Raw genomic sequence first — 23110 nt, 5'->3', positions numbered from 1 at the left:
ATAAAATTGAATGAAGGTTTAAAAAAAATGTAAGGTGCATAATGTGCCCCTTATCCAGGCAACAAATAACTGCAATAAAACGCAGCATGCAATTTTACAAATAGAAGAGCAGTCTTTGTAAAGGTAAATAAATTCAAATAAATACAGTTAAAGTTCGATTTCTGTTCTCTTCTCTCTTTTTTGATACTAAATAAACACAGAAATCCTCAGGCCTGAGCAACAAAACTCAATAATATCAATAATCTCTAGTCTAAGCAGATCTTTGAGACTCCTTGTGATTAAAGGCTACACAAATAACCATGACTTGATTTAAGTGTCATTTCAAATATATACTGTCAAAAATCAGAATTCACTTAATGAAAACAGCTACTTCGTTACTTAAAGTGCATATGACAGGATTTTGGACTTGTGACATCTGTGTTAGGGGATGTAGCTAGAGGCTGTGTTATTTTGTGACGCGGCCTCTTTAAAGGCAGAGCCTGGGCCTGCACAGCTCACTTCTAACACAGGAAACACAGTAGAGGAAAACAAGCGGAGGAGAGATGCGCCAGTTTTTCATCCAGGCAGGAGTTCAAGCCAGAGAGCCACGACCTAATGTCAAAATATATGACTTTGCTGCATTCAAGATGACAACCTGTCATCAACTCTAAACATAGGTAATATGTAAAATTGTTCAAAAAGTCCAAGACTGTGGGAACACAGCCTCCCATTTCAGCCAGCTGGTCGATGCAGATGATGACATGCTTCAGGTCCAGCGGCTAGTCTACTGACTCATCGCGGTTTGTTGTCCTCTTTCATTTTTCCCCCAGCCTGGCAGCCGGAAAAGACCGTAAAAGAGAAATATGATGTCGACATCAATCATTGGAGATAGAATAGATGTGTGTTTAAAGTCTAGATCTAAACACTTTAACATAGGTTGCAGATCTTACCACAGGTGGCAGATCATTCCACAGCACAGAGGCCCTAATGAATAACGCTCTCAAGCTTGCAGATTTTTTCTTGGCTCTTGGTGTCACAAGTAGACATGCATTTTCCGAGCGGAGGCTCTGAATAGGTCAAACTTTCTTGTCTTAGTCATAAGTCTCTGCTGCATATTGAACCAGCTGCAAACTTTTGATGCTAAAAATCAGACCATGAGACCATTACAGTAATCAAGCTGAGAAGTAATCAACGCAAGAATTATAATCTTAGCATCTGATTTCCACAGCATTGAGCTAATCTCGCAAATACTACGAAAGTGGAAGAATGGTGTACCGGTAATTGTGACCTGCGCAAGCCATTGAAAAATGTTGTGATTTAAGGCCTGTGCAAATAAATATGACTTGACTGGGTTCTTTGTTTTTACTATCTGATAGCAGTGAGAGAGCCAAATGACCCATCTTTTTCAATTTGTAAACATTTTTGGAAACGCGCCAGTTCTTTAGTGACAGGAGTGTTTTTTTTGCCTGGTAACTTCTTTCTTATAGTGGAGTCATGAAATCTGGCCTTAGCTGAGGCCAGCAAGGCCTGCAGTTCCTTGGACGTTTGTCAAGGTTCTTTCCTAACTTCATGGATGAGAAGAAATGAAAAATATATTTCCCTCACTCAAAAAGCCAAGAAGCCACTAGGCAACGCTAGTGAGCGGGTTGCCGACCCCCGTGCTAAACCGATTTCATTTATGTTTGTCCCTGAAGGTGAGGAGGCCAAGAACCCGATGCGCTCCATCCCCATCGGCATTGTGGCCTCGCTGCTCATCTGCTTCTTCGCCTATTTCGGCGTGTCAGCGGCACTGACCCTGATGATGCCTTACTACCAGTTGAACGTGCAGAGCCCCCTCCCCGAGGCCTTCACCTATGTGGGCTGGGCCCCGGCCCGTTACATTGTGGCGGTAGGCTCGCTCTGTGCTTTGTCTACTAGCCTGCTGGGCTCAATGTTCCCCATGCCTCGCGTCATCTACGCCATGGCCGAGGACGGCCTGCTCTTTCGATCCCTCTCCAGGATGAATGCTCGCACCAAAACACCGCTGCTGGCCACCATCGTTTCCGGAATCGTTGCTGGTAATTTTGTCGGATCTACGCTTTGATCCACCGTAGTTGTTGCGATTGTTGATTATTATCCTTCTCTGCAGCTCTGATGGCCTTCCTGTTCGACCTGGCCGCCCTGGTGGATCTCATGTCCATTGGGACCTTGTTGGCATACTCGCTGGTGGCCATCTGTGTCCTTATCCTCAGGTAAAAACTGTATGCTCAATTTCTGGAGCAATAAAAGGAAAATTGATCAGGGTTTTTTTTTCTTTTTTCTTTCAATCCTCCATTTTTTTGTTTTATGTATACCACTTTGAGTTGCATTTCAGTGTCTAAAAAGTGCCATACAAATTCATTTGGATTTGGATGTTTTTAATATATTTTAATCACTCATTCTCCTTTCAGTTTGTCTTATTAATGTTTTTTCCTTTTTCTTTTTTGTATTTATTATTTGTCATTTTCCTTCCCCCCCTTTTTTTCTTTTTCCCCAATTATTCTAAATCCTCCATTTTCCTTTTTATTTTTTAATTTCCATGTCTATTTTCTTTTTTTTGTTTTTTTTATTCATTAATTTATTTAATCCGCTATTTTTATTTTTCCTTCTCTTCTTTTTAATTCTTTTTTTTACCTTTTTTTAGTTTTCATACCTCCTTTTGCTTTTGCTTTCTTTGACCTTCATCTTCCTTTTCTCCCCTTTTTAAATTCACTATTTGTCCTTTTTTCTTAATCCTCCATTTTTATTTTGTTTTATTAAATGAAATATTCTTCTTTTTTCTTTTTCTCTTCAAATTTGGTTCTTTTTCCTCATTTTCCTTTTTTATCCTGTTTTGAAAATGTTTTTGATTCCTCTCATTTTCCTTTGTTTTTCCTTTTTATTTTTTAATCATCCATTGTCTTTTTTTTCCTTTCATTTAAACATTTTTTGATCATCTATTTGTCTTTTCTTTGTTTGGTTTTTATTTAAAATTCTTTTGTCCTTTTTTTTAAAATCCCCTTTTTGCTGTTTTTCATTTTTATTTTTTTATATTTCATTCTCTTTCAGTAGTCTTTCGGTGAATTAATTATCCTTTTTCTCTTAATATTCTTTTATTCGGTTTTAGGTGAATGAAATTAATGAGGTAAATGGAGAAAAAAAGAGAATTTCTGCGTTACACGTAAATGTTCTGGCTCCAGGTACCAGCCAGGCACGTTGCCGTCCTCCAGTCAATCGCAGAAGCTGATGGAGCTTGTAGAAGGCGAAAAAATCGCTGTCAATGGCGGCGACAGTGGCGACGAGTTCACGGAAAATGAAGAAAGACCTTTGCGGGAAGTCTTCACATACAAGAAGCTCTTCTCAGCCGGGTCCAGCACGCCAACACACACTTCAGGGAAAATTGTCTATGTGACCACTGCCGTGATCTGTGAGTGTGAACCTTCGACTCCTTCTGGTTTCCTTGACTTAAAGCGCTATGAAATGAAAATATTTTGATGGGTTTTTTTGGAGAGCCAGGCCATATATTTCAAGACAAATTCAACCAGAACTTACTGCAACTGAAAATGTAAGCTACATATTAATGTCATTTTACCCAACACCTATATGGGAAGATAAAATATATTTGCGATTTACTCCAGATCTAAAAATTGCATATGTAAATCACTGATATATCTGTGGCTCTGCAAAATACATAATTTACACCAGATTTCTTCTTATAATGTTACTGGAGATATTGATCAATTGGCTTTGAAAGTCCTTAATTGTGCTATAATTTGGCCATGAAAAAGGTGTGCGAACCCTTAACTAATTCTCCAGCGCATTTTGTTTCACTGTGCGACGTTTCATGTTTTCATAAAATCCATGAATTACCAATAATAATGCCAGAACCTGTGGTAGTATCCAAAGACATCTCACTTATAATGTGTCGCCCCCTCTAACTTAAGATTGTTGAGGCTCATTCTGATTAATTTTTGTCGTAAATAATGGTTTTAAAACAAGGTGCAAGCATAGTTCTTCTATATAAATGTCACAAAATTCTGTAAATAAGAAGGATACAGATGGTACCGTATTTTCCGGACTATAAGGCACACCGAAAAAACACAAATTGGCCAGAAATTTTGAAGTCCGCCTTATAATTCGGTGAGCCTTATATGCAGACAAAATTGCAAGTGCATTACCATATATGTGTCATTATTGATCAGTCAATACAATTTATCGCCTAGTGGTCAATTTGATAAGATCCAGCACAATTCCCGGCACAATCTTGGTTCGCTTCCCTTGCAGTAATGCAGTTGTATGCAATTGTGATCAGTGGAATACAGCACATTTTTATTCATTGCGTAACTCTAGCCTGTAATTTTGAGTCCACGCATCTAATTTTTGAAAAAAAATCTCACATAATATTATTTTCAATGTTTTTAAGATTGTATTAAATCCGTCCAGCCTTTTGTAGCACCATAAATGAAATTGTAGATGAGCTACGGCTTTAGCATCCATGAGTGCTTCAGCATACAATACATTGCTGGTTAGGTCACGTGTACTCTTCTGCGCGAGCAGGAAATGGAGACGCATAGAAGTCACAGGAGATTGACATCGAATTTCCCTCAAAAGTCGTAACTGAACATTAAACTCTACAATGCAATCGGCACCCTTATCGTGTCCTCGGCTAGACCCGCTGCTTTACCTCGCACACAGGGAGTGCCCACAATTTGAAAAAAATCTGAGACTTATGTGCGCTTTATGGTATGAAAATATGGTATGTGTGCAGAGATCTGGCCACCACTGCTGCTCACCCAATCAAATAGCTATGGGGGTCTGGCTAGTGTTTACTGGTGATTACAGTTTGTTCTGTGGGTTTTCATCATAATGCGCTTCAACTGTGAACATACATTGTTAAATGTGCTTCCATGTACAGGATTCCTTTGAAGCGTAAAACCAAAACCGGGTCTGTTGATGTAACACCATAACTGTAAACTGTAGTTAGGACTCTGCTCTATACATTCTGAACTAAACCAAGCATCACTGTACCACTTCAGCTTTGCATACACTAGATTTGAAAGATAACAGGGAAGATTAGCATGGCCCATACCTAATCTACAAACCAGACGTATTTATCAAAAGAGCCAAATCTATCTCGTGAGCCAAACGTCCCCGACCCCTAGCATGACATCTCGTTTTGTCTTGCAGCTGTCCTGATCACTGCCCTGTGCATTGTCCTGGCAAACTATTTGCCCAAACTGCTGGCGGGCGATGCAGTCGTTGTGACGTCCTGCGTGGTTTTGGCGCTTTTGTGCACCGCCTGCCTCGTCGTCATCTGCAGGCAGCCCGAGAGCAAAGAGGCTTTGACTTTCAAGGTAAAAAAAAAAAAAAGTGGCCGCTCTTTTCTGTTGTGATACACCTCGTTGAGTGCCATCTAAACACGTTTTCCAGGTCTTGAAACTTTCTTTTCATGGTGACACACTTAATACAACTATCAGGCCTTCAACTAACGAATAATTTTGTTGTGGACTAGTTACCGACTTTTAAAACGATTTGTCGACTAATTGTATAATTATTACGTTTTTTTTTTTATTTAGCACAAGTTAAATGATGTATCAATTTATTTAAAAAAATTAAGAAAAATGGGTACCATTGAAAACAAATATTTCAATGAACATGCTGCGTGTTTGTACAAAATTTACTGTACATAAACTAATAAACTAAGTAATTAATTTAAAATGTTTTAATCTATGCAAACCAAGGACAGGCACATTAGCTGCATTAGAACATTAAATGAAACAATTTGTGCATTTTGTGAAGTACTTTTAGTGGTCAATCGCAAAGTGTTACTAAATAACTTAACGGTTCTGAACAGTTAGAAAATCAATTGGTTTTGAAAACTGTTGTTTGTGGTTTCTAACGTTTTACCAACTAACGTTTGGACTGCACGCATTTAATTTCAAATATGGTTTTCCGGCATAATTCTCAAGCTCTCTTTCATAGTGAAATATACGTCCTCAAAACCGCCAAGGTTTGAATGTTATTTGAAGCTTACCGAGGCGAGTCAGACTCAGTTTCGTTCAACTGTCCGACGCGCTTTCTCTTTAAATGTTCCTGCGGTTTTAACAACTGACCTTTTGTCATTTCTAACGTTTTAACAACTGACTTTTGTTCTTTTCATTTATTTAATTTCAAATACGTTTTTCAGACACAGTCTGGCTGGCATAACGCTCAAACTCTTTTATAACAAAATATAAGCATACAAAATATACATTATAGGTTAACCAAACAGTCATGGCTTGAATATTACCCGAAGCTTACCGAGGCGAGTCAGACTCTGTTTCGTTCATCTGTCCTACGCGCTTTCTCTTTAAATTTCCCTGCGTCACTGAGGTACTGCAACTTTGTAATTAGTCTTTTTTATCCACTGTATAGGCTAAAATGCCCCTGAATTTTAGAAATTTTCACTTGTTTACTGTAGATACCGTCATTTCTGCATGTTACCGCTCGAGACGCCTACTAGCAGGGACTAGAATAAATTAGGGTGCCTCACTTGGTTGGAAAAACGCTGCTAGTGACAATAGTCGACAATGAAATTCATGCTTAATTATTTCTATTATGAATTTTTGGTGACAATGTTGACTAATCATTGCAACCTTACCGCCTCTTGTTTTGTGGCACACCTCATTGAGTACCATCGAAACAGGTTTTCCATGTCATGAACTTTCTGTTTAAGACACGTCACCTAAAAACAAGGCTACTCTCAAATGGCTGATGTAGCCGTACAGACAATGTACATGGCACAATATTTGATTTTTTTTTTCTATTTAAGGTCCCCCTGCTTCCCTGGTTGCCCCTGTTCAGCGTTTTCGTCAATATCTACCTCATGATGCAGCTGGACCAGGGAACGTGGTTACGCTTCACTGTCTGGATGGTCATCGGTACGTTCAAAAATATTTCCAACTTGAAAAAAACTAGAATTGGGTTTAAAAAAAAAACTTTTTGGTTCTACTCCTTTTGACTTGGCTCTTCTTGGCTCTGCTCAACTTGACTCTTTTCGACTCTTGACTTTTGTGAACCGAGTCTTCTTGAATCGACTCGTCTTGGGTCGACTTCTTTTGTCTCTACTCATCTCACCTTGACTCTTCCTTTATCGACCTTTTTCGATGGACTCTTTTTGACTCGACTGTTTTCGACTTTTCTGGACTTGGTTTCCTTTTCTTGACTCTTTTCTTGACTGAACTCTTTTTCATCCATATTGACTCAACTCATGTGGATGGAGTCTCAATTCGTCTTGGCTCAACTTTTTTTGATTCGACTTTTCTCATCTCAACTCTTATATCAAATATTCTTGGCTCGACTCTTGATTCATTTATTTTTTACATAACTTGCCTCATCTCGTCTCTACTTGACTTGACTCGACTTTTTTTTTTTACTTGATTCTTCTTGTGTCTTCTTGATTCAATTCCCTTTCACCTGGTTCTTCTTTGTTCGAAACTTTTTGGCCTGACTCTTTTCGACTCTCCTCTTTGCGACTGTTCTCGATTCAACTATTTTTGACTCTTCTTCGCTCAACCCTTTTTTGACTCTTCTTAACTCGACTTCTTTTATCGTCTTTTTATGGCTCAACTCTTTAACTCGACTTAACTCTTCTCCAATGGAATCTTTTTTTATCACTCTTTTCGACTGTTCTCGACTTTCCTCAACCTCATTCTTTTCGGTTTGACACTTATTGACTTAACTTTGTATGCTCAACTCTTTTTGAAATGACTCTTCTTGTCTCTTCTCGTCTTGACGCTTTTCAAATTCAAAAATTTCGAGTTGACTCTTCTCGGCTTGACTATTCTCACCTCGGCTCTTATCCACTTAATCTTTGTGGGCCTACTCTTCCTGACTCGATTCTTCTCAACCTGACTCTCCTTGGTCCCTCTCTTTTTGAACTTGACTCAACTCATTTTGACTCTTTCTGCTTAACTCTGCACGACTCTTTTGACTCGATTTGACTCGGTCTCAATTCTTGTCGATTGAGCTCCTTTCAACTAATCTTGACTGGACTTCTTTTGACTTAAATCTATTCGCCCGTTCTCGACTTTCCTCAAATCTTTTTGGGTTGTCACTTTTTGACTTGACTCTTCTTGACTCGACTCTTTTTACGTCAATCTTTTTTGGCTCTTCTTGACTCTTCAGGACCGACTCCTCTCTTCTCGATTCTTCTTGACTCGACTGTTTTCGACCATTCTTGACTTTCCTTGACTCTTGGGTTAGACTCTTCTATGCTCGACTATTTTTGGCTTGATTTTTATTGGCTCGACTGTTCAATTTGACTCTCTTCGACTCTACTCTTGTTGACTCTTCTCGATTTTGGTGGACTGACTCTTTTTGATTTGTCTCTTCTTGGCTTGACTCTTTTCAATGCGACTCTTCTCAACTCGACTTATCCTTTCTTCTTTTTCAATTTTGGGCAAAACGACCTTGCACTCTTTTTTTTGACTAGAACACAAAGTTGAAGTCTGCCTAGGACTACAATACGAAACTCTAATTCATTCGGTCAAGAGTCTGTAATCTCCATCAAAATGTGTTGAAAGTATTTTTTTGTGGCAGAGTCCATAAGCCTGTGTCTTTGCCCACAGGTTTTGCCATCTACTTCTTCTACGGCTTGAAAAACAGCAGCGCCAACCGCTCCTCGACACGCAGATACGAGCCGGAGCTGCAGGCCAAAAGCCCCATTTACAAGGGGGCCCCCGGCGACAGTGACGTGGAGGAGGCCGATACCCCCTGATTGACGTCCCATTTGGGTAGAGGGGTGAGATTTTAGGAACGACGACCTCTTTTGACGGACGCTACGAGCTGTGTCTTAGCGTGTGCTTCCTCCTCTTCCCTCGTGTTTTTGACAACATGTGAGGCCACGCGGGAAAATTCAGACTTTTCTTCCCGTGGGATTTGATTGTATCAGCCTGTTGCTTTGTGTCTGCTGTTGTGCTTTGGTGTGTGCGTGCAAACAGGGTAGAACTAAGGTGCGTCCAAAAACGCCTTAAGCTCAATCAAGGGCGAAGCGTCCACGTTGCCGTCACCCACGGGCCACATCCCGAAAATCGATTTTTGTGCAATGGTTCAATTTGTTATCCAGTGGACGCTGAAGTTCCAGTACCGAACACTGTAGCTTTGTTACATTTTAACAAAAAAAGTTTCAGTCATGAAGAAATATCGAATGAAATCGGTGACAACTTTTGCCGGTTTGATTTTCCGCAGCAACTTGGCAGCTTAGTCTGTTACGATGTCGTCTTGGATCTCCGTCGTTATTTTAACACGTACGTTAGTCAGGTTCAGTTTTGTTCTTTTTAGTTTTTATGATACGAGTGTGGAACCTGTTTTTAGATTTTAATAATTGCCATGTAATGGTAAATCAGAAACGATACCTTTTTATTTCTGTATTGTTTCTTCATGTTTATTTGTATAACCCTTAATCACACATAAAATTACCACGCTAAATTTTGGTTAAGTGGGGAAATTGGAAAGTGAATTTGCTTTTCAGGGACTAACAAACAACCAAAATCAACACATTTTAATATTTAAGTGATATTCAGAAAGTTCCAAAAAGATTAAATGGATTCCATAAAGAAAAATCCCTCAATAGCACCTCCTTGACTATAAGACATAATAGAATCCCAGGGTGCAAAACGTACAGGAAGTGAATACTATACAATCATCTTAAATGCTGTCAAAAACTGGTCGTGCAAGAAGTCCACATGCCATTGTAAAAAAGAACACGCCACCTGAAGTAACGAAACAAAATAGAATCCCGGGATGTCTAAGAAATTGTCACGGATGCAATATATACTGTATGTGTAATATTTAAGCTAAAACATTGTCCATTCTTGGGTCATTTTTCCAAGTTATAGTATGTTTCGAGTCCTAAATTTGGAATATTGTTAATTTGAAGTCCACATTTAGAACTACAAAAAAATAACTCCCACCCTAAGTATCAAAACAAAATGGAATCCGGGCATGTTGGAGAATTTCTCATTGGGAGTAAGCTTTGAATTTGTCCAATTTAGGGCCATTTTTGACCTATTGAATAATGGTAAATGGTCTGCATTTATATAGCGCTTTTCAAGTCAATGAAGACCTCCCAAAGCACTTTACAATGTGCTTCACTCTTACCCATTCACACACACTCACACACTAATAGGGAGTCAGCCATGCAAGGCGCCTACCAGCTTATTGGGGGCATTAGGAATTCAATAATGAAGTCATAATTATTATTTTTTAATAATATAACGTGTTAAATTAAGAACATTTATACTTAAGCACAATTCTCTAAATCTTTTGGCTCATCATGTGAGTTTTCTGTCAAGATTTTGGGCCTTTTTCCCACTACAGTAAAACGTTTGCCCCTGCATATTGTTTTAGGCAGTGATGTATGTTAGCATGTACATATTTTAGTATCTGTCTGTTTTGTTTTTTTTTTGTTTTGTTTTTTTGCAATCATCCATTTTTGTCAACCACGGAAACAAAGACCTCTTAAGAGTTGGTCGATAACCCTTTTGTTATAACAAAAGAAAAAATGTCCCCGATATCTCACTTATGTGCTTTACTGTATATTGTACAGTATTTGTTTTATTTGTAAAAATTTTGTAAATTGGATCCCCCCCTTCCCCCCTCACCAAGCATATCGTCGAATCTGCTGAATTCATGTGGAAAGTGTAAGCATTTCTTGGACGTTTTTTGTTCAGTGTAATGATTACAATTAGCAGTGCCTCAAACTAATTATTTTTGAAGGGGGAAAGCACCAAGGCTGGCATTTAAAAAAAAAAAAATATATATATATCAGTCCAAAAGAACCTCCAGCCCTCGTGCCTTTCAAGAAATTCTTGTTTATTTTATGTTTCTCCTGGTTCTTTTTTCTGTTTGTTTTCTAAAGTGTACAGATAGCTGTTGTGTATTATAAACCAGGCTGTATTTTTTTTTTTGTAAATAAAAAAAGAAAACAAACAAATCACTTGGGTATTCTTTGTAAAGCACATTGACAAGAAAACAACTCTGATCTTTCACTGTGGAAAAGGTGACATTTCAAAAGAGAAACAACTGATTTTCTACGTCTCAATAGGTTTCCTAATGGTACTCTTGAACCGGACACGCTTTCTCGTGGTAGCTGGCCTCAAAACCTTCCCGTAGTCCTTTGGAGATTTGAAGCCAAGGCTTTAGAAAGGGGAAAAAATATCTTCAATTCATATCTGTCAAAGTTTTTAGAGAGTTAACATGTTTATGTACTGTTTTTTTTGACAAGGGCTATTTTCTCTTTGGCCTCTCCATGGAGTCATGGCAAGACACACAGTCTGTGTGAAGCATATATAGTTCATCGTATATTAACTGATTTATTAGAATGACTGGGCATCATTCTTTTTGGCCCTTTCCTGGTGAACTTGGTCCTTCGAGCCTGATTCGAGAAGCTGTCTGCGGGGGGATATTAAGGATTTACTTATTTGCAAGTACATTACTATGGGCTTAATTGTTATTGGCCTTCTCCGGGTGGTTTCAAGAAGAAGTCAATAAGGTTGATTGATGATTTACTCATTTACTAGTATGGCTATAGGCCTCATCTTTTTTGGCCTTCTCCGGGTGAACTAGCCTCTTCGAGCCGGATTCCAGAAGCTGTCTATGAAGGTGAGTGATTCTCTCGTTTAATAGTATGCCTAAGGGCCTCATTCTTTTTAGCCTTCTCCGGGTTACCTTCCTCCTTTAAGTAAGATTCATGAAGCAGTCTTTAATAGTGTGTTTAGCGATATACTAATATGACTGTGGTTTATTGTTTTTGGCCTTTGGGTGTCACAAAACCCTGAACTGGATTGGGGACAGGCGGGAGAGTGTTTGTCTCCAACGAGGGTGATGGACATTGCCGAACCACAGGAAACGTGGACTTTACTTCAGGCAAACCTAGTTATGCAGACCCTTAGCATTCCTTGTGAGTCACCCTCATTGTAAAGAGTTCCCCAAATCCAGCACAAAGGACCAAGTTCACCAGGTAAGGCCAAGAAGAATGAAAAAGTGAAGGGTAAATGAGTTCATCTACGAAAAATATGTGTCACCTACCCAAGGTAACCAAAATGAATGCCCTCTTTTATGGTTGGTTGGTTGGAATCCCTTAACCAATAGGGTTGTAAGGGCACCATTACCTGTGATGTGTCTTAGGCAAGTACAGCCTGATGGTGCCCATCCCTCTCCAGGCTAACATGTTTAAACATTAAGTACTAAGTAAATATATGATAACTATATACATTCCGTTTACTTTGAACTTTAAGCAGCTAGTTTCTTACCTCAATATCTTGAGGAATGGAAGGCTTCGGAACCACATGAATGAAGATGATTCGGAACCTAGGTGGAAATCCCAAACGCGTTTGATCATTGTCAAAATGTTTTTTCAATTGGATTTATTTCAGACTAAAATGTGAAATAAATTATGAAAGGGACGGATTATTCTTTTTTTATTTATCAGATTTCAAACATGTCTTGACCTGTTCTGTTAAAAAAGGAAATATATTGGTCTTGTAAACATATTTTTTCTTAATTCATTCTAGCCTGACTTCTAATAGAGAAAAATTTATTTAATTTGAAAATTTGATTCCAACAGAACAAGACAAATTTTCTTGGAAATAATATATTTTCATAATGTATTTATTCATATTTTATTCTCACTTTTTAACCAGAATTTAGCAGTTTCTTCTTGTAACCGGAGAAAAAATGATTATGTGGTTATAAAGGGAAAAATAATGCTTAAAAAGACAACAATTTTATTATAACAGACAAATTTTCTTAGAAATGAAAATATTTTTATTTTATTACATTTATTACTTGATTTTTTTTTGCCTGAATTATAGTAAAAATAAATTGTAAAAAATGATGCAACATTTAATTCCAACAGAACCAGAAAAAAATCATTGGAAATAAAAAAGATTTTGTTCGTACGCTCCTTTTTATTTTTGTTTTGTTTTGAGTATTAAAAAAGGTACAAAATATTTTAAAATGTATCACAACAGAATAACACGTCTTGGAAATAAAATGATTTTGTCATTTTACACTATCTCTTGATTTTATCCTTTTATGAAGTAAAAAAATGAAGTAAAATATGAAAATAATGCAAAATTTCCTACAAAAAAATGTTATTGCAAAAAAAAAAACTGTTCAGTGCAATTTGTTTTGCAGCCAGCGCTCACCTCTCATACCTCAGCAACATCCCGAGCATCAGGACTGTCAGTATGGGAGCGAGGGCGTAAAGGACTACTTTCACATAGACCCGACCTTGCTCCGCCTCGCTTCCTGTGACAATATCTGACAATGAGATGACCCTCAAAAGGTCTCAAGAGGATCTCACCTGTAACGTTTGTGGCCCCCCACATGACCGAGCGGCTCCAGTCGCTCCAACCGGAAACTTGGCAGCTTGGGTCCATCCTGCTCCTCACTTGAAGTTCATAACGTAGGCGACTGGACGGTAAATTGATGCAGTAATTCTGCTTCCCTTCGCTAAGCGTGTACGCCTGCAAAAAACATTTCATCCCCGATTGTAATCGATAAATCGACAAGGTCGTCTGACGATACTTACGTCCCACTTTTTGAAATTGGTCCTGTAGCGGATTTGGTTTTGCACACAAGGTGACGTCTGGTTCCAGTAGAACCACAAATTGGAGTCTTTTTTGACTGTCAGGTTAGTTGGTGGGTTTAACTTCACTGCAGGGGACAAAAATGATCAGAAAAACATCTTTAAAGGGACAGTGTGTTTTATTTGGTCATTAAAAGTCACTGTATCGTACAGTACATTGGTTCTCAACTGGTCTGACTTGAGGACCCACCATTTCACCCTAATTACAAGCTGTGTGACCCAAAGAAGAAAACGTTTCTACATCTCAAATGTATCTAATGAAATGTTTGTGCAGTGTAAAACAGTGAAAGTAAAATATATTCACTTTTACAAAAAGTAAAAGATATAACCGGCAAAACCAAAACGACCTCAAGTACCCTATCGCATTAAGTGATCCCCTAAAACTGCTTTTACATAGCGTCATACTTAAAGAAATTCAAATTATTAATAAAGTGTGTACCTAAACATCAATCATTAGTTAACTAATCCATTAATAAAGATTAATTGAATATACTGTTAAAAATCTCAAACATAACATTTTTAAACTATTCACCGTACCTTTCAGCAGCACTTTAATAATATACACTCGTACACAATTTCTGTATTTTCCATTCATTTTTTTCTTTGACTTGATCGTCCTTCTCCATTTCCACTTTATCTTCACCTATCATTAACTTTGGGACCCATTTTGGGGAAAAAAGGAAGTAAACCAACAAAATCACAATAAAATGAGATGTGGTCCCTCTCAAAGATTGATTGACTGAACAGGTAGAAGAGATCGAGCAGGGTATTAATCCCACCTACTGTTAAGAAGTGCAATTGACCCTTCTTAACATTATTTTGCCACGGTAAAGGCCTGCTATTCACCGTTTGAGAAACACTGTTGTACTACAACTGAAAACAAATGCTAAAAATCACAACAAAGAAGACTCATTTCAGAGACACTACACCAGGGGTCGCTAAATCCTCCAATATGGCAGATTTGAAACAATTTTGCAAAGAAGAGTGGGCTCATTACCAATGATCATAAAGGTTTGATAAATTCTTTCACGGCACTTTGGATGTACATTTTTTAAATTCACTTATTTAAAAGAATGGATCACAATATTTCTAATATAACAAATCAAATGTGAATCGATGACTGTTTTTTTTTGCAGCCGTCTTACCTTTGCTTTTAAGATCATCCCTAATGGTAAAATGTTTGCCTCCGTGCGCTAGCTGCATGTAGAATGTCCTGAAGCGATTTAATTTGTCCGTATAGGGCTGAACGCAGCCGTAGATCGTACCATTGTTGTTTAGGTACAACTCACATGCTCGCACTTTTTCATTGTGAAACCTGCAAGACAAAAATCAGAGACGAAAAAAATAGAAATATGACAATAATCTGCTCTGTTCAAGTAGATCATTTTATTTTTATTATCATTTAAACTAATATCAAATTGATATGGTTTTATTCTTTTTATTTTTTTCAATGTATTTTTGTTTATTTTTCATTTTGTATTTTGCTTTTTCTATTTTTTCCATCATTTTTATAATTTTAATACCGTAGATGAATAATTCAAGTGAATTATTTGAATAACTTGAGCAAAACTGATCAAATAATGCGGAATATGAATAAAATCAAGATACTACTATAATAATAATAATAATAATATGAATAATAGCAATCACAAAAATATAATGAGGAAAGGGGCAAGTGGAAACATTTTGAAAATATTAATATTTTTTCTTATTTTCCTTTATTTTTTTGCCTTTTATTTACGACAATCTGCTTGGTTCAATTTTAATTTAGCTTAATACAAAATTGATGAATTTTTTCATGTTTAATTTTCAGTTTTTAATCTTTAATGTGTAGATTTTATTTTTTATGTTGTAATTTTCTTCTAATTATTTAGTTCAAATATATAAAGTTGTATGAGTGAATTACTTTTTTTAGGATTTTTTAATGCAATATTGGAAAAATAATGGGCAGTGTAAATATGATCACAATGTTAAAATATAGCAACTAAAATATCAAGATCAAAACTGCAAAAAGAAAAAAAATGTGTACTAATTACAAATATTAGACAAAAATTATGCTAACTTAATTTTAAATTTTAATATTTAAAATTTTACAATTTGAATTTTGAATATGTTATATTGAATATTGAATTGTGAACAGTTGATTGTGAAATTTTAAATTTCTAATTTTGATTAACTTAGTTGAATAATTTAAAGATTTTTATTGGTGGATTATTATTAAATTGATTATGATTAATTTTAATCTTTATTTTTAATTTTAATTTTTTTTTAAAGATTTTTTATTTTAAGGTTTTAAATTTTAGTTTTTTTTTTAATTTGTAATTTGTCATTTTTAATTTAATTTTGAATTTATTATTTGATTAAAAAACGTTTATGATTGAATTATATATTTTAGGAATTGCAAAAGCAAAATCGGAAAAATAATGATCAATATGAATAAAATGTAGATATAAAAAAATAGCAACTAAAATATCAGGCAAAACTGCAGGTAGAAGAAAAATAGTACTCGTTTCTAACAGTTAATTTATTTTTATATGACACTAGCTCGACTCAATTTTAAATTTTCAATTTCACATTTTACAATTAACCCTTTTTTGAATTTAATTTAATTTTAAATTTGAGATTCCTATTTTCAAAGTGGATTTTTCTCTCCCTTGCAACTGTGTTTTTCTTTTTTCCACCGACATTTTTGACATACAGTATTTCAAAGGCAGAAAACAAGTCAACTTTTACTGTTTGACCAAATAGACGTTGTTTTTTTCAACTGTTGTTTACCCCAAGTTGGATGAAAAAAAACTTGAATGAAAAAAAGAAACTAGTATGAAATTGTTTGGAACTGACCAGCTGCTGAAGGTGTAGTTGACTTCAGGATTTCCGCGTCGGTTCCACGTACATCGGACAGACTCTTGATGCAAAATGAGACAATCCACATCTGAAATTTAAAAAAATAAATGTATCAAGTTTTTTTTCTCGCGCTTTTGCTACTTTGTGGATTTTCACCGTGCATTGTATTTTGCATTCTGATTGGCTAAACCGGCACCCCACCCTTTTCTGACAGTTAAAAAAGAAAAAAAAAACCACAAGAAATTATTTGATAAAATAAAGGTAAAAAGAGAAAAAAAAAGAAACAATAATGAAAGAAGAAAAAAGAAGTAAACAGCTAGAAGAATCAAAATAATACATGCAAATGAGAAAAAAGAAGGAAGAATGCTGGAAAAATAAGAAAACAGCTTTGGAAAGCCCCCCCCCCAAAAAATAATAAGAAGAAATGAAAAAGAAGAAAAAGTAGGTCCTTTCACAATATAACCTCCTTAAACATGCCTACTATGTCATTAGACTGGCATGTAAGTCCCTGTTGATGTCACGGTTGCCATGGCGCCCAATTGGCCCCGTCGTGTGGCGCCAGCTGCAGCTTGTTGACGGATTGGCTCCCTGTCAGTATTTAAACTCTGTCCTGTCAGTCCCCTTTTGTCGGTCCGTCTGCGAATCTCTGTTTTTACACGGCAAGTCCTTTTTCGCCTGTCTTGGTTTTTGCTCCTGTTTGTCTCCCGTTACAATCTGTTTTGATCTCGACCACGTCTGCTCTCCCGTCCCGAATTCCGACCTGTTTTGATCTCGACCACGTCTGTTCTCTCGTTCCGAATAACGATCCGTTTTTGATCTTGACCACGTCTACTCTCCTCTCCTGGCTTTCGGCTTGTTTCCGATCCCGATCACGTTTTTGCTCTTCTATCCCGGCTACTGACCCGTTTTTTCCGTTCCCGACACCGCCATCGCTCGCCACGGAAGTCCCACTTCCGCGTTCAGAGCGACCCGCTCCCCGCGACCAGCGATCACCGGATCTTGTCTGCAATCCTTTCCCTTCTTCCCAATAAAACTGTGAGAAACGTTACGCGAGTGGGTACTGTTTCTGTCTGGTCCTGACAGTTGAGCCTTTCCTGCTCCAGGTTCTATGTGAGCAGAGCTTCTCTGCTTTTAAAAAGTGTGAAAACGAAGCTAAGAAGTTCAAGAACTTTTGGGAGCTTTCATGCTAATGTACGCTGAAAAGGAGTTTCTCATGTCTATAGACAATGACATTGTCATCAACAAAATTTCAGGGACCAGTGCTTTGCTTTGGAGGATTTGTATTTTTTAAGTAGCCGACTTAAAATGTGTGTAGTGAAGCTATTTCATAAGAGTCATAGTGTATGGTCTAACAGTTAATCTGTTGGGAAGGCAAATGCAATTTTGATTTCAAAGTACTGATACTATATCAGAATCTTTATATAATTTGTGTTTTCTGTTAACTTATCAACATACAGAAAGTCTTAAAAAAAAGTTCAAATCCCCCCGAACATTCTGAGATTTAATTATAACGTTTAATAGAACATCACTGAAGAAACATCCCTTTGAGTCGATCAAAAGAACTATGTCAACAGAAGCCATGGCTTATTGGAAAGATATCCTGTGGTCTGATGAGACAAAGATGAATTTATTTGGCTCGGAAGGTGTGAAGCATATGTGGAGGCAACCAGGAGTACAAACATGTTTGTGTCGCGCCTGGTGTTGAGAATGTCATGGTTTGGGGTTGCATGAGTACAACTGGAATTGGGGAGTTGCATTTCATTAAAGGAAACACAAACTCAAGAATGTACTGTGGAAAAACTGGAGCAGAGAACAGGGTTGGGTAGGGTTACTTTAACTGGATTACTTTCAATTACTTTTGCATTACTCCAATACCAAATATGCTAATAAAAGACAAAAGAAACTAAATATGAATAAAATGATGACTCACAACACGTGGTAAGCTTTCTCTCCTGGCTTTGATCTCTTTGATCTTCGGCAAAACTAACATAAAATGCGACAGAAACAAAATGAAAATAAATCCAAACAGCTTGCCAACATCATTTTTGCCGTTCCATGAATTCCAAGCCTGCACAAAATTTAGTAATTTTATTCATATGTAGTTTCTTTTATCTTTTATTAGCATATTTGGTATTGGAGTAATCCAAAAGTAATTGAAAGTAATCCAGTTAAAGTAACCCTACCCAACCCTGGCGGAGAATGATTCCCTCCTTCCATGAACTGGGTCGCAGAGCAATGTTCCAGCCTGACACAACCCCAAGTACACTTCTAAGATGACCAGTGCTTTTCTAAAGGGTTTATGGGAAAAGGGGATGGACTGGCCAAGCATGGTTTCAATCCGATAGAACAGGAGGAGGGAACCTATGGCTCGGGAGCCATTTATGGCTCTTTTCATGAGTACGTATGGCTTCGGAAAAAAAATGTAACAACTGCACATCTCTCTGTGGCGTTCCAAAGTCAAGTGATTTCATCCAGATTTTGGTCCATCTAAAGCCGAAGCAACTTAATGCAGAAGTTTGATAAGAAACCATTTAAACTGATAAATAAAAACGCTGGCAAACGACTTTGATTGGGTGAGCAGTACAGGTGGGCTTATCGTTTGCAGTAATTTGTGACATTTTTACAAAAGAACTTTGCACGCACATTGTTTTGAAGCCGTTATTAAGGACAAATTTCATGGAAAAACATTGCCTCAACACTCTTAACTGAAGGTGGAAGACAAACTGTAACTGGCATATTTACATTGATTTGGGACACAGGATTTGGCATTATTATCATTTCATACATTTGATTAAATCATTAAATAAAAAAACACACTGAAATAAAATGTGCTGAAGAACTAGCTTTTGTCTAGAGAGCGTGTTTGGCAGTTTTTTTCAATTTTGTCTGAAAATATATGATGTGGCCCTCTCAATTTTTAGCCCATATGGCTCTTTGGGTCAAAAAGGTTCCTGACCCCTGCGATAGAACATCCTATTCGTGCAGAAGGTGGATAAGCACATGATCTCGAATATCCCCCTGCTCATTCATGTTGTCATGGAGGAGTGGAAGAGCATTCCAGTGGCAATTTGTGAGGCTCTGGTGCAGGGGCTGCCAACCCCATGCCCGCTGGCACGCTGACGCCCACGGAGACATTATCACGTTCCTGCGGGCCCGTTTTAAAAATAGACCTCATCACAAATATCAATGTCTAAAATGTGATTGAATTATCTTGAGATTTGAAAAAATTGCATTTACAGTAATGTAAATTAAAACTAAAAGTATAAAAAAAATATATAAAAACCTTAAAAAACAAATCAATAATCTGAGAAATCTGACGTAACAAGGGACAAAGGTAAGTGCGCATGACACTCGCAGCCTTGAGTCCAAATCGATTTCTACATACATAAACATGGCGGAAAAACGAAGAAATCTCATATTTTTTGTAGAGAAGGGGGGGGGGGAGAATTATGTTTTATCGAAGTGAAAGAAAACTGTGCGACTCATTTGCGAAGCGACTGTGGCCGCGGGAAAGCGGCACAACGTGGAGCGCCACTACAGCGCTTCCCACTAACAGGCATATAAACAAATATACAATGTCGGAGTTAAAATATTGAAAACTGTGTTACTAAATGTAAAATCTATGCTTTGTTTTATTGGTTGCACAGTTAGTGATTAGTAGAAATTGGATATTTTATTTTTATCGAATTTAAAAACACGTTGTTTTTGTTCCTACATAATGTATCATTTGTACAAACATGGTGCAGAGTTCATGAAACTGACAGTCATGTATTTCAAAATGTAACATGATTTCCTGCAAAATCTTGTGAACGTTGTCATTTTTTCCCCTTTTTTGTTTTCTTTCGAGCATTTGTAAATTAAACAATTGGAAAAGTGAAGAAGAAATCAAATATTGCATGTTGAAGTGTATCTGTTTCCTACCTTGTTGAGTTATTCTGAATAATTATTATTCATTAAAAATCAGATCTCTCACCTGAAATATCAGTAAGATAGAAAATTACATCAATTAATCGACTAAATAAAAATTATTGCTGCAGAAATTCGTTATCAAAGGGACCTCTGAGTTACTCTGTGCTCTTAAATCTGCTCTCGGCTTAAAAAAGGTTGGAGACCCCTGCTCTGGTGAAATCCATGACCTGTCATGAACCAGAACAGGATCAGGACCCAGACACGTGACGTTTCTCACACAAGCCTTTTATTTTACGGGAAACGGGGAGTCATTCACGTTAGGCAGCAGTCTGGCGTGAAATGAATGATAGGAAGCCAGAGGCCGACGAGATTGATACCAATTGTCCGAGTTGATATCGGACAGATGGGGTCGATAACAGACAGGACAGGACAGACAGGATAGATAATGAAACAGGATATGAAAAATAAACAGGACAAACTAGACGGGAACAAAAACTGAAGAAAATAATAAACAGGACAAAATAAACGGGAACAATACCGGACAGGAAATACCAACAGGAACAGGACCGAGTCGAAACCCACATCTTGCGGGGCAGAATTTCGTTGACGGACCGACAAAGGAAAAATGAGAGCACTGAGCTTAAATAGACAGAAAGCCAATCCGTCAATGAGCTGCAGCTGGTGCCACACGGGCGGGGCCAATTGGGCTCCATGGCAACCGTGACATGACCAGGAGGATTGAAGTGGTTCTGCAAAATTATGATGGCCACATAAAATATTGAACTTCAGGAACTTTTACTTAAAGGTGTACTCACTTTTGTTACCAGCGGTTCAGCTACTGATGGCTACGGATATTTCTTCAGTGTTGTTCAAATAAACAGTATAATAAGATCTCTGTAGAAATAAAATGGTTGTACTGTACTCACTTTTGTGATATACTGTACACTTGAACTTCCTCCCCAATAAAAATGCATTTTAAGAGCTAGCTGCTTATCCATTAACTTAAATTTCTTCTCAATAGCTAAGTGGGCAGTCTTTGGGTGTAAAACTCCCGGGCTGAAAAAGGGGCCCACTCCGGTCTTGATCTGAAGTATAAGGGGATTTGTCGATGGCTACTGCCATCATCTGGTGAGATGGTGACTTGTTGTTGTTGTACATATGTATTTTATACTGCGGTCAATATTACTGGCATGCCAAGTCTAATTGATTTTATGACAAAAAAAAATTGATCACAGGCCATAACTGGACTTTGGTTATGCTTGTGTTAAACACATGTTTAAGCCTGTAAATGGGGTTGTTGTTTGATTTGAATGTTTAAAAAATTCATGAATAAATAAGTAAAGGCTTTTAGTTTGCGGGTTTTGACTATTGCGGGACCTTTGTGGAATTCAACCCCTGCAAATAACGAGGGATTACTATATTCCGTTTTTTTCTCAAGATTATTTGGCATAGTTATCACAAAAATAAATGCAAGTTACCTTTGGCAAATTTAAGAAGCCTTGCTAAATAACAACTGATTTTATTTTATATGCTACGGGCTAAAATTAATGTTGAATAAATATAACATGCATGAAAAAAAATAATGAAATAATGAGAAATAGTCAAACTTTAATTCAGGAAAATTAACTCGATAAAACTTGGTTGGTTGGATCCCTAACTACTATGTCATGACCAGAACCGAATCAGGACCCAATTGCGTAACATTTACTGCAAGTTTTATTGAAAGAAAGGGGAAGGGGAAGGGCTGCTCCGGTGTTCGCTGGACCCGGGAAGCAAGTCGATCTCGCACTCGGATTGTGATCCGAATACGGAAGTGGATCTTCCGTAGCGAGCGATGGCGGTGTCAGGGATGGAAAAACAAGTCGGTACCCGGGACAGGGAGTGCAAAAACGTGGTCGGGGTCGGAAACGAGTCGTAAGCCAGGACGGGAGAGTAGACGTAGTCGGGATCAAAAATGGGTTGTAAGTTGGGACGGGGTAGCAGACGTGGTCGGGATCAAAACAGGTTGTAGCCGGAGACAAACGGGAGTAGAAGAGGGACAGGCGGGAGTCAGGGTCAAAAAGGCTTACCTTGTATCAACAGACGTTTGCAGACGGACTGACAACAGGACAGTGACAGGACTCGGTTTAAATAGAAACAGGGAGCCAATCAGAGCCCGCAGCGATTGGCGCCAAATGAGCGGGCACAGGTGATTCACATCGGTAATCATGACATACCCTTTCCTGTGGTGTGTCTTGGGCAAGTACAGCCTAGTGGCACAGATCTCTCACCAGGCCAACAAGTGTTTCCACCCGGTCTTGAACCGGGGACCTTGTTACAGGATTGTTTTTCTTCAATTGTCATTTAAAGAGGTTTTTTTTGGTTGTATGTATGAATATACTGAATTTAAAGACAAATTTGCCACAGGCTTGGAAGCTACTAAGAGTGTTTGATAGTGAAAAAATATATCCCCATTTTAAAAAAAAATTAATACATATTTCAAATTCACAGATTTTGACACGACAGTACATTTTAAAAGATTTCGAGAGAATTTACCCCCCAAAAACCAACACTAAAATCTGGCTACTCTCCATTTTGGCATAAAGACAAAAGCGCTTCAGTTGGTGACTAGAGGGTGAAATTTTCTTACCTGGAGGTTTTTCGGCATATGTTTGAGCGGCCACAAAGAAAATAAAAATAATATTATTCATAACGGATGCTTCCAACTCTAGTCAATCTAACTTTTACATCGGAATAAAGCGACTCACT

The 23110-nt window shown here is 37.6% G+C and overlaps 2 protein-coding genes across 2 annotated transcripts in view; one reads left to right on the top strand and one right to left on the bottom strand.

Moving 5' to 3' along the window:
* Window positions 1–10951, top strand: part of slc7a3a (solute carrier family 7 member 3a) — a 26727-nt gene extending 15776 nt beyond the window's left edge. Inside the window, exons 6-11 of the mRNA XM_088320450.1 lie at window positions 1674–2036; window positions 2108–2210; window positions 3177–3403; window positions 5164–5330; window positions 6788–6896; window positions 8586–10951. Of these exons, the coding sequence (XP_088176576.1) occupies window positions 1674–2036; window positions 2108–2210; window positions 3177–3403; window positions 5164–5330; window positions 6788–6896; window positions 8586–8734 (1118 nt within the window). The 3' untranslated portion in view covers window positions 8735–10951. The remainder of the gene's footprint in view (window positions 1–1673; window positions 2037–2107; window positions 2211–3176; window positions 3404–5163; window positions 5331–6787; window positions 6897–8585) is intronic.
* Window positions 10530–23110, bottom strand: LOC148349312 (cytokine receptor common subunit gamma-like). Its single transcript, XM_088320451.1, has 8 exons — window positions 22992–23110; window positions 16451–16541; window positions 14755–14924; window positions 13553–13677; window positions 13325–13487; window positions 13167–13269; window positions 12270–12327; window positions 10530–11154 (listed from the first exon to the last, which is right to left on the bottom strand). Exons 1-8 carry the CDS (start codon window positions 23050–23052, stop codon window positions 11068–11070), a joined length of 858 nt encoding a protein of 285 aa, XP_088176577.1. The 5' UTR covers window positions 23053–23110; the 3' UTR covers window positions 10530–11067.

The sequence above is a fragment of the Urocampus carinirostris genome, chromosome 17 (genome assembly GCF_059441175.1).
Source record: "Urocampus carinirostris isolate Australia breed hairy pipefish chromosome 17, RoL_Ucar_1.0, whole genome shotgun sequence".
In the NCBI taxonomy this organism is placed as follows: Eukaryota; Metazoa; Chordata; class Actinopteri; order Syngnathiformes; family Syngnathidae; genus Urocampus; species Urocampus carinirostris.
This window is presented reverse-complemented; position numbering and strand designations above follow the sequence as displayed.

Excerpts from the sequence above, each read along its gene's own strand:
- LOC148349312 (XM_088320451.1), bottom strand. The coding sequence starts at position 23,052 with ATGAATAATATTATTTTTATTTTCTTTGTGGCCGCTCAAACATATGCC. Across the intron at positions 13,270-13,324 it reads GGGGGCCACAAACGTTACAG|GAAGCGAGGCGGAGCAAGGT; the intron begins GTGAGATCCTCT and ends ATATTGTCACAG. Across the intron at positions 11,155-12,269 it reads CCATTCCTCAAGATATTGAG|CCTTGGCTTCAAATCTCCAA; the intron begins GTAAGAAACTAG and ends CCCTTTCTAAAG.